Source organism: Temnothorax curvispinosus, unplaced genomic scaffold (assembly GCF_003070985.1).
Source record: "Temnothorax curvispinosus isolate PA1 unplaced genomic scaffold, ASM307098v1 QBEX01001983.1, whole genome shotgun sequence".
NCBI classification, from domain to species: Eukaryota; Metazoa; Arthropoda; class Insecta; order Hymenoptera; family Formicidae; genus Temnothorax; species Temnothorax curvispinosus.
The window spans coordinates 1-10,694 of NW_020211763.1; the positions used below are offsets into that span (position 1 = coordinate 1).

General features: G+C 33.4%; 3 protein-coding genes across 3 annotated transcripts; 1 reads left to right on the top strand and 2 right to left on the bottom strand.

Moving 5' to 3' along the window:
* The first annotated feature begins 4,784 nt into the window (after nt 1–4,784).
* On the top strand, nt 4,785–7,214 carry LOC112468776 (putative nuclease HARBI1). The gene is made up of 6 exons (XM_025038120.1): nt 4,785–4,841; nt 4,996–5,156; nt 5,366–5,621; nt 5,837–5,977; nt 6,166–6,433; nt 6,619–7,214. The coding sequence occupies exons 3-6, from the start codon at nt 5,431–5,433 to the stop codon at nt 7,147–7,149; spliced, it is 1,131 nt and encodes a 376-aa protein (XP_024893888.1). The 5' UTR covers nt 4,785–4,841; nt 4,996–5,156; nt 5,366–5,430; the 3' UTR covers nt 7,150–7,214.
* A 1,075-nt stretch (nt 7,215–8,289) lies between these two features.
* LOC112468777 lies at nt 8,290–9,216 on the bottom strand. The gene is made up of 3 exons (XM_025038121.1): nt 9,028–9,216; nt 8,749–8,938; nt 8,290–8,426 (listed from the first exon to the last, which is right to left on the bottom strand). Exons 1-3 carry the CDS (start codon nt 9,214–9,216, stop codon nt 8,290–8,292), a joined length of 516 nt encoding a protein of 171 aa, XP_024893889.1.
* Nucleotides 8,348–10,545, bottom strand: LOC112468778. Its single transcript, XM_025038122.1, has 7 exons — nt 10,433–10,545; nt 9,877–9,933; nt 9,590–9,649; nt 9,373–9,450; nt 9,028–9,285; nt 8,749–8,938; nt 8,348–8,426 (listed from the first exon to the last, which is right to left on the bottom strand). The coding sequence occupies exons 1-5, from the start codon at nt 10,524–10,526 to the stop codon at nt 9,233–9,235; spliced, it is 342 nt and encodes a 113-aa protein (XP_024893890.1). The 5' UTR covers nt 10,527–10,545; the 3' UTR covers nt 8,348–8,426; nt 8,749–8,938; nt 9,028–9,232.
* Between the last annotated feature and the right edge of the window lie 149 nt (nt 10,546–10,694).

The following is a 10,694-nucleotide window of genomic DNA, read 5'->3' on the forward strand; positions in this document are numbered from 1 at the left end:
GTTAATAAGAATGTTCGTTCGATAAATACTGTTACAAGGAGATAGATATTTTTGCCATTTTTCTCGAGAAATAAAAATAGAGGTAATAATGGTAATAAGAAAATTAGAGAATAGATGTGTAAAGTGTAATAAAGAAGTAGAGAATGATAAAGGAAAAAGAGATAGAAAAATGCCGCTTGGTAGCAAGTCGACGACGTGCGCGTGCAAGTCCGATCGTGAATGGCGAGAGTCATTTCTTTTGGCGCGCGGAAGTCCGATCGTAGACGGCAAGAGTCATTGTTTTTGGCGCGCAGAACTTGTTGCTGGGCGCGCACAAACACATAATCGATTTCGACTAACAACATGGCATCGATGCTAGATGGCTAGATTGCGATACATGTATATGTATGTGTATGCGTATGTATAAAAACTCTATATGACTCTATATGAGTTTATTTTTTTTGAAATCGATATGTATCGGGTCGGTAATTGAGCATGACTTGCTGTGCGGTGTAGCTTGATTACTGTTTAGGGAAGCCGCGTAAATTTGTATAGGCCCCGTGCGTGTGCGTGATCAACCCGAGCTCCCATAGATCTTTTCAGCAGTGCTGGGGATCGCAACGGACAGTGGTGTGCGCGTGCGGATAGCCCTGCAGAGGCGCGTGGTTTTCTCGCTTTGGGGTTATTGTGAATTGCAGTGCGTTCTATATAGCCTCATAAGCATTAAATTTTTATCGCTGAAAGAGATCTAGTGATAGAAATTGTAAATTATTATTTGTCAATACAAATGTTGGTTTATCTTGTCAAAAGAGGAATGCTAATGTTCAATTGATATTTAAATCCCGATATAGATGGAAGAAGAAGGCCAAGATGCGCTGGTCGACTACGACAGCGATAGCAGCTTTATCACGGTAATAGATAAAGAAGCAAAAGATAAAAACAAGGAGACAGTAAGAAAAGATAGAGGTAAGAGAGTATTTTTTTGAAAATAAAGTAGTCCAGAAGAATATTATATATATGCATTCAAAGAAAATAAAAATAGTAATTTCAAAATTTCGTATAGAAGCAAAAGATAAAAAGGAGATGGAAAGAAGAGGTGCAATCCCGAAAAAGAACTTGCCTAAAGTCAGAGAGAATATAGATGTGACCAAAGCATGGGAAGAGAACCGTCCAATACTGCCAATTGGAACCAAAATATTATATGAAAAGCAAGAAAAATTGGTCGCAAAAATGGACAATTCGATGCAGATGCTGGATAAAGTAATGACGAAGGCCACCGAGATGATGGAGAATATGGTGGAAGTCTCCTGTTTAAACTTAGAGAAAGAAAAAGTTAAACTTAGACGTTTAGAGGTAAGCAATAAAGATACCCAAAGTTCAGTAGAAAACAGTAAACAAACGGTTAAAGAACTAGAGGTAGAGTCTAAAAAGAGAAAATTAAATGAAATAACAGTCTGTTCAGCCGAAAAAGATAGGAGTTTAGAGACAATGAAAAGAGCTATAGAATTGGAATTGAACAGTCAAAGGTTGCATATTAGAAGAGAATATAAGCTGACGCAAAAATCCAACTTTGATCTTTGGATGGATTATTTAAAATCTGAGTTAATGAATAACGAGTTGTTAGATGTAATAGATTCAAACATTGAAAGTCCAGAAAATCTCTTCGAACTAAAAGTTGCTAAGAGAAAAAGTCTAGTTAGAGATATAATAATCAATCATTTAGATGAAAACTATCATAAAAGGATTCTACATGAAAAAGATTCAAAAGAAATTTTGAAGAAATTGAGAGGATATAAAAAGAGTGAAGTAAACGTTACTCATGCATCGGTACGAGCTAAACTCTATCAAATTAAAATGAGAAAAGACGAAAAAGTAAGTGATTTTTGTGAACGCTTCGATTCAATAATTAGAGAATATGAATCATGTGAAGATGCGGTACCCCTCGCAGAACAAGAGATTAGATCTGCACTTTATCAGGCTGTGTCAATTAATGTACCAGAGCTGAGGAATGTAGATTTAATTAGAAGATAAACTAATCTTAAAGAAATGAACATAGATGAAATAAAGTCTTTTATGATGCAGTTAGAAGCAGAAATTAAAAACGAGAATAGAGAAAAATTAGAGAAACCCGAAGTCAAGGTACAGAGGGCTGCTGCAGAAGAGAACATGAAACAAGTAAAATGCTACAGATGCAACCAAATGGGTCATATGGCGAAGGACTGTCCACTAATAGAATTTGGTGCCTGGTTTTGTTACTACTGCCAGGAAGTACGAGGTCACAAGGGTGATAATTGTCCGAGTGCCGAAGCCCAGGCGAACAGAGCTAGAGGAAAAAGATATTTAAATAAAACCGTTAATAAAAACATAAAGAAAAAGGGTAGATTTGTGCAAAAAGGCACAAAAAGAATAGATAACAAAGGGAAAATAACCAAGATACAACCAGCTGAGAAACCTATATTAACGAAAACAGCAAATGAGGGAGAATCAGAAGAAGGTAAATAATACATGGTTAAATTAATAGAAGATAGAGATAGTTCAAAAGAGGTAGTCAATTTTACTGCAGATTCGGGTGCTACGGATCATATCGTGAATAAGAATTTTATTCTGTCAAAGTTTGAAAAATGTAAAGATAGAGTTATTAAATTCGCGAATAAAAATGAGCTTGCAAACATTTCAATAAATAGTAAAGGAAATATTACGCTAATAACGAATAAAAAAGAAAAGAGAGTCATTAAATTAACAAATGTAATTGCAGCAAAGAAAGTATCCAAAAATTTACTATATCTAAGAAAGTTGGCTGATGCAGGGTTCAGTATTTATTTAGATGATAAAGTGTTTAAAGTTTACAATAAACTGACAAATAAAATAGTTTTTAAAGGAATTTACAGATGTAGAGCAGAAATTGTTCCACATAGTGAGCTTCCTGAACAATCGCAAGCAAACATTCAGACCAATGATCTATCAATTTCGGAGGGAGAGTTAGATGAGAGGGATAATGTTGGCTCTGCGATTGGGAGGGAGAATGAAGGAGAGCTCACAAACGTGAACGAAAACGAAAATATAGAACACAACAATGCTGAACTCGAGCAAGTCATTAAGTTGGAGGATATACAGACAATAGAGAATATAGAAGAAATGTGTGAAAACTCAGTAATTGAAAAAGGAAAGAAACTAGAGAAAATAAATGAGGTGATGTTATGGCATGTTAGATTGGGTCATGCATCGTTAAACTATCTAAAACAATTACAAAAAGTAGAAAAGAGATTAGAGAATGTAAAGTTTGATAACTCCATATTAGAGTGTGAAATATGTATAATGGCAAAGATGGCAAAACTGCCGTTTAAAGAAAACAGAAATAGAGCACAGAAACCACTACAAGTAATACATACGGACATCATGGGTCCAATAAAACTTACATCCTATCCAGGACAAAAGAGATTTATAATCACTTTTATAGATGACTATTCTAGATTAGCAAAAGCCTACTCTCTGAAGACAAAAGATGAATCGGGAGAGGCTCTAGAGAAATATCTTATATCCGCCAGAAATCTACTAGGAAAAGAAGAAAAGCTATGCTATGCAAAGTCAGATCAAGACAAGGAATTTACGGGAGGTGCTTTTAAAGAGGTATTAAAAAGAGAAAAGATAAAAGCCATATTTGCATCACCGTACACTCCAAAACACAATGAAGTTGCAAAAAGGTTCAACAGAACGTTGAAAGAGAAAGTAAGAACATATATGCTCGACTCGGGATTACTAAAGAGTATGTGGGAGTTGACAGTTGATGCTGCTGTGCATGCGTACAACAGATCTCCACATAATACTTTAGAGTACGAGATCTCGTTGAAAAAGTTTTCATCAGAAACAAGTTGTCATTTTGAACAAATAAAGAAATTCGGATGCATTGGATATGCAAGAGTACCAAAGCCTACGTCAAAATTCGACAAGACAGCTATTAGTGTGTTGGTGGGATATACTGACACTGGATATATACTATATACTCTGGTATCCAAGCACGAGAAAATTTATAGAGTCATGACAACAGAGCAGCAAGAAACTGCACTAAGAAGGATAGAAGTTACAAACTTAAAATGTTTGATGACGACTTAGAGGAACTAAAGAAAAACTTAGAAGAAAAAGAAGAAACTGGAAACAGAAAACATATGGATGACACTCATGGAGATTTTATCAAGCAGTGTGTTGATTAAGGGAAGGTGAAAGTCGAATGGATTAAGACCAAAGAGAATTTGGCAGACATTATGACAAAACCTTTACCTCTCGAAGCATTTGTGTATCTGAGAGATAAAATAATGAATATAGAGTTTAAACAGAGTTAGAGATTAATTTTAGTCGATAACTAATTCTTGTTATGTTTCAGATAAAGAGGAAATTTAGAGAGGACCCGTGGATTGCTTGCACAAAGGGAGGGAGTGTTGGGAGAAGACTTTGAACGAGCAATAAGTTCCCGTTCTTCTAGAGGGTAGCTCCCGGTTGGCGGCGCGACTCGGCGCGCCACGCGTGTGTGCGGGCATCAGTGGTGCTCACAAGAGCCTCGATCACCGTCGTGTTCAGACGTGTTAGTTACGGTTTAAGTTACAGAGTGTGACATACTTATATATAGGGTGCGTTCGGGGAGCTCGCTATTAGCGCTATTCGGCACTATCGGTGTTCGGGGAGCACGCTACCAATCCAACCAACGCCATCGTGACGTCACTGTCGGTAGCGTTTTGACGTCATAATTCGCGCTACCGACGCTCTTGCCAAAGAGGTAGTGCACGAATAGCGTTAAGCGTTGATAGCGTTGATGGTGTCTCCCCGAACGCATGGTGACCGCATGTATGTATACAATACATACGAATCAGGTTAGGATTGAAGTGCAGTTTTTACCGAATCACACTTTATTTCTGCTCTGTTACGTATACTTTGCATGAAAATCATACATTAATACAATATAAATAATTGTGAACATAAATGCCATCCTGCTAACCGTTGACTTATATTTTTTACTGTTTGCAGCTAACTCGAGAATATTGTTTACTGAAAAAATCTTCAAATTTGCGGTTTTGCTGGTCGAATTTTTCCGGCAAAATATTAACTAGCGTCGTTTTGTGTTCTACTCTTTGCCGAGTCACATTCCTGTATGTTCGAGCGTTAATATTTCTGCTTCCTGTATACTTGTAAGTTTTGTATATGCGACATTTACTACGTTTACGCGAGCGCTACTTTTGTTGTAACTTATAATTTACTCGTTTACGCGGAGTAAATTATCGTAAGTTACTACAAAATCCCGTTTACGCGAAGGAAACGTAGTAATAGTTACTATCATAAACATAATATAAATGCGACATTTCGTTATTCTTAACATGGATTTTTGGTCTATTTGCAGTTGTGTTTATAAGTCATTGAATTACGTTTTATTATTTAAAATTAGTAATAACCGAATCTAAAAAAATGGAAGAAGAAGAAGTAATTGTCGCAGCAGCAGTGCTGGTACTGCGTAATTTAATTTATTCATCTGAAAGTGATGACGAAGAAGAAGTACAAGTAATAAGGAATCCAAGAAGAAAGGTTGCTAGAATTGAAAATTATGTTGAACAAATAATACCAGCATTAACAAGAGAGCAATTTAAAGCTCACTTCAGGTATAATTTACTAATTTTTTTTATACGGAGTTATTTTATGTGTGCATGCGTGTGTGTATGTATTTGTGTGTGCGTGCGTGCGTCGTGCGTGTGTGTGTGTGTGTAACATATATATACAAGTCATATTTTGTAATTATTTGTAGTTATGTAATTTTTAATAATGTTACTAAAATAGAAATATTGTATTTATGTATATGCATAATGTGTGATTTCAGGATGGTTCCTGAAACCTGTGCTTATGTTCTATCTTGTATAGAGCACAAACTACAAAGGACAACATTTGGAACACCAATGATTTCTCCACGCACACAGTTCCTTTTGGCATTATGGCGACTCTCTACTCCAGATTCGTTTAGGTAAGTGTTCATATATTGCAATGATAGTGTTCAATAAAATAATTTTAACACTTTTATTTTCATACTGTATGAAGGATTTCATTCTTTATGTATAAATGTCATTGGTGCATAGAAAGCTATTTTTGTCGCAAATGTAACTCTTGTTAAGTTTGCTATGTAATTTTTTACATGCGTTTTTTTATGTTTAGGTCTATTTGTGAACGTTTTAATGTTGGTAGAAGTACTGCACTGTACATAACAAGAAGAGTTGTTAAGGCACTTGTTGACCTTGCACCCGTCATAATTAAATGGCCTACAAGAGAACGAGTACATGAAGTGTGGGAGGGATTTCGAAACACGAGTAGTTTTCCAAAAATAATTGGTGCCATCGATGGAAGCCATATTACCATTCCAGCTCCGAAAAAGAATCCTCATTGTTACATAAATCGAAAAGGTCGTCACTCCATTCAAATTCAGGTATGTTTAGTGTTTTATTCCAATTGTTTGTTATCAAATTTTATGTAATTATATATTTTTTATGTGAATGGCTAAATGTTATCGAAACGTCGGCATAATACTGTTCCAAGATGTGGCCTTTCATACTTACGATATCAAGGAATTGCGAAAATTTAAACTACAATTTCTTTTTTTTTACTGTGTAGGCTATTTGTGACCATAAGTGTCTATTTACTCACTGTTATATTGGACATGTCGGATCTGTCCATGATCAGCGTGTGTTTCGCCAGTCTGAAGTTCAACATTACTTGGGAGATGAAACGAGATTTCCTCAAGATAGCCATTTAGTCGGCGATCAAGCATATAAGCTGCATGAAAATTTACTTGTACCGTATCGAGACAATGGTCACCTAACCGAAAGACAACGAAATTACAACTTTTGTCAATCTTCAGCAAGAATTGCTATAGAGAGAGCATTTGGGATATTGAAAGGAAGATTCCGATGTCTTTTAACCACATTTGCAATGGATCGGGTTGATCTAATCCCTATGCACATTCTTGCGTGTTGCATATTACACAATATTTGTCTGATGAGAAGTGATGAATTAGATATTGAAATAAATGTGGACGAAGAAGGCGAAGAAGCAAATGTAGCGGATGAAAATGTTCCTCTTCCTGGAGCAGCTGTTGCCAAAAGAGATCGTATATGCCAAACGTTAAGAATGAGACATGTATAAGTACTTATATATAATATTTGTAAACTTCAGTTACTCTGTTTTCAAAATAAATGGTTTAAATACAAGTTTTATAATATTAAACTGTACATACCAATATATACATATATGCCTTTGTAGAATTCGTACAAAGTTAGTCTGCTAAGTATACATAGCTTACCTTTCCATTTCTTATCTAATTTTAAAACGTCAATTGGCTCCCTCACTACACTTGTTACTAGTTTAGTATCTTGCTTCTTTTTCTTTTTGTTTTCTATTGCACTCATGTAAAGTTTAATTTAATACAACTGTTCTACAACCCACTAGAACCACAAATAAATTCATAGAATAATGAGAATACTGATTATAATTGATTCTATATTTTACTTTCATAATTATTACTTCATTTCATATAACATTAATAAAATATCTAACTTATCTGTTTTCTGTCCGGTACATTTACGCACAAGTAAAAAAAATAATTCGTTTTCTTTACAATTATTTTTTTTTATTAGATATCAATTGCAAATTATACCAGTATACAGTATTGCCTGAAACAAGCATAGTATGCGAAAGATAATATATATGTATCATAATAAACAAAGCGCAATAGTATAAAAAATTTTTTATAATAAAAGACAAGCAACTCAGTGAGCATATTTTATAGAAATATTCGTAGAACGCGACAAGTGTTACATACACATCTGCTTAACAAAGACTCCTTCTGTATTACATATTTCTAAGTCATCAAAAGAACTATTATATATTCTTTAAAAATCTCTTTCTTTAATATTGTAACTTTCTTATAAAGCTTTATCTTTACGTATTATATACGTAAAGTAACATATTTGTTGTAATACACATTTCCTACCACATGTATGGTAAGAAATATTAATTACAAGAAATATGTAAACAAACACATAAAAAACAAAACACAAAATTTAAATCTAATTTGTTTTTATATAAATAGTAATGTAGCAAAAAAAATTAATTAATCAACGAATGTGTTTGGCCCAAAAGCGTTGGAGATAAAAAAAATTATTAATCAGCGAATGTGTTTGGTCCAAAAGCGTTAAAGACAACTTCGTAGACTATGTATTAACAGGACGTCAGCGATTCCAGGATCGTGTTGTGTCACCATCGTGTGCAGAGTAACGTCGCATTTTAACGTGATAGTCTTTCGAGTAGTTGATCCAACTTGTTCATTATTTTTTCATTTAATTGTAGCCTTTCCTTATGTCTTCTCTCCTTATTTTCTTCCATAGTTTTTTGGTCCATCGTTGCATCACCCTTTCGTTTACCTGCAAATATACATAAAAATATTTTTTTAAGCTGTGCATCTAAAGAATACGTGTCTTTAAAGCTGGTTCTACATTAATCGCAAGTAATTAGTTGCGATTTAAGATTGCCAATGAGCGTTGAGCTTTATGTAATGCGATGCTCATTAATTATCGCAAGTCGCAACCGACTGTTTGCAACTAATGTAGAACTAGCTTTACTATAACTTGGATTAGAGTATTATACATAGTCTACAATGGCCGTAGTAGTAAGCATCGAGTTTTGTATCAAATTATTAAAAGTAATTCTTAATTTCAATCATAATGCAAATGTATGCTGACTTACGAGACACTCTAACATTGGATTTGGAAGATTGATCGTCAGAAGAACTGCAGAAGCTTGTATTTGCTACTACTTCTGTTTCTGTAGCAATAGACAAGCTCGTATTTGCTGCTTTGTGTGTTTCTGCGCCAGTAGACGAAATAGTTGACATTGGTGTTATATACGGCTTTTCACCGAGAAGATTCTCCATCACCTGAACAGTTTATGCACAGTATTATTAACTTTCGTCGAAATAAAAAAGATAGTGTCACTATTTTATACATGTATACATCGTATACTAACATCATAATATTTCCACGTTCGCTTATTATTTCCAGATTTATTGTTGTGATCCTTCACATTCTTGTATGTTCTTTTCATAGTATTTACTCTGGTCGTGCATTGTTTGGCTGTTACAATGTATCCTTCGTTGTTTAATACTTCAGCAATTTCTTCCCATGCCTTTTTGTGACTGATTTTACCCGAATACATGGCTCGTTCCCGCTGTCTATGCTTCTAATAAAAGCAAAATCGCTTCATGACTCCATCTCGTAAAACCACCTGTTCGGCAAATAAAGATATTTAATATATATTTTATGTATTATGCATGTATAAAAAGATTACAAACAATATCTGAAATTTACTTACCCTCCATCAATTCTTCATTCTCCATTGTGCTTGCATCCTCTTCATTAGTTGTTACTGATGCAAAAGAATCCATTTCTCCTTAAAAAAAAAAAAAAACGTTTTTTAAAACATTAATTATATATAAATTATATAGAAATATATAAATATAAATATAATCATATAATAAATTAAACCATTAATTAGGAAGTAATTAAGAAGAAGAACAAATTAAACAAACCTGATGCTTCGATTGAAGAAAACGTATTTGAAACGCAAGGGGTAAGTATATTTTCGATTCCTAAAAAAAATATATAAATAACTTTAAAAAGTTAAGACAAGAAATGTACCAATGTATTAATATTATTATAATTATATACAATAATATATTATAATATTATGTATAATATTTTATTATGTTTTTAGATAAACTAATATGTACGTATCATATATAATATTATTTATGTCACATGTGCCAGGATAAAAAAAATTTTTGCCAAGCATACAGATTTGTTATTAATAACTCACCACTACCATACCTCTCATTCCGTGCATAATTAAGTAAATCTGTCCTATAAGCCATATCTAAATGCAAGTAAAAATTAAAATGTATTAAGCAAATAGTGAAAAAAGAGACAAATGTAAACATGTAATAATGAAAAAAAAGGATGAAAGAAATAATTAAAATAAAAACATTAGTTATAGGATTATATGACTATTATATGATTATAACAGTATTATACATGGAAAAAAAGTGTAGCACAAGAAAAACAATAGCCCTGATATGCATCACAAACAATTAAAACAAAGACTACACAAAGTAAAAAATAGTTCAAAATCCACACGTAGAAGTAAATAAAATAGTTATAAAAATAAGCCAAAAAGTTAGTTATAAAGATAAATCTTCAAGTAAACTGTTATTCACCCTTTCTTTCTAACATTTATCAATGCTCTTACTTAATTATGTAACATTCAGTGTCCGTTGTAATAAAAATAAAGCGAAAAAAATAAGTCGAAACTTTGCAACAGTTAAATAAATAAAAGTGTAAATATTGATCTGCTTTATCCAGTACTTTCAACTTACCATTTTGCGCTCTTTTACACTCCTGTGAAGTAAGTAATAATGTAAACGTTTCTTGTGTATCTTCATCATAAATACATAGTTTTACACGATCCATGATCAACAGAAACCGCAATTAGACGCTGATAAACAATATTTCCCGAACGAGTTAGTTGCAAACAGGAAAGGATCTTACTCAACAAGGTTAACTGAATGATTTTTTGTTCACAATTATCCAGATAATATATTTTTTCTATGCCAAACTTAACAATTATACTTACAGAAA

Coding starts and splice junctions, on each gene's coding strand:
- LOC112468777 (XM_025038121.1), bottom strand. CDS start 9,216: ATGTATTCGGGTAAAATCAGTCACAAAAAGGCATGGGAAGAAATTGCT. Junction 8,939..9,027: donor GAACGTGGAAATATTATGAT/GTTAGTATACGA, acceptor TAAACTGTTCAG/GTGATGGAGAATCTTCTCGG. Junction 8,427..8,748: donor ATCCAATGTTAGAGTGTCTC/GTAAGTCAGCAT, acceptor GTATATTTGCAG/GTAAACGAAAGGGTGATGCA.
- LOC112468776 (XM_025038120.1), top strand. CDS start 5,431: ATGGAAGAAGAAGAAGTAATTGTCGCAGCAGCAGTGCTGGTACTGCGT. Junction 5,622..5,836: donor CAATTTAAAGCTCACTTCAG/GTATAATTTACT, acceptor GTGTGATTTCAG/GATGGTTCCTGAAACCTGTG. Junction 5,978..6,165: donor TCTACTCCAGATTCGTTTAG/GTAAGTGTTCAT, acceptor TTTTATGTTTAG/GTCTATTTGTGAACGTTTTA.
- LOC112468778 (XM_025038122.1), bottom strand. CDS start 10,526: ATGGATCGTGTAAAACTATGTATTTATGATGAAGATACACAAGAAACG. Junction 9,934..10,432: donor GTGTAAAAGAGCGCAAAATG/GTAAGTTGAAAG, acceptor ACTTGCATTTAG/ATATGGCTTATAGGACAGAT. Junction 9,650..9,876: donor GAATGAGAGGTATGGTAGTG/GTGAGTTATTAA, acceptor TATTTTTTTTAG/GAATCGAAAATATACTTACC.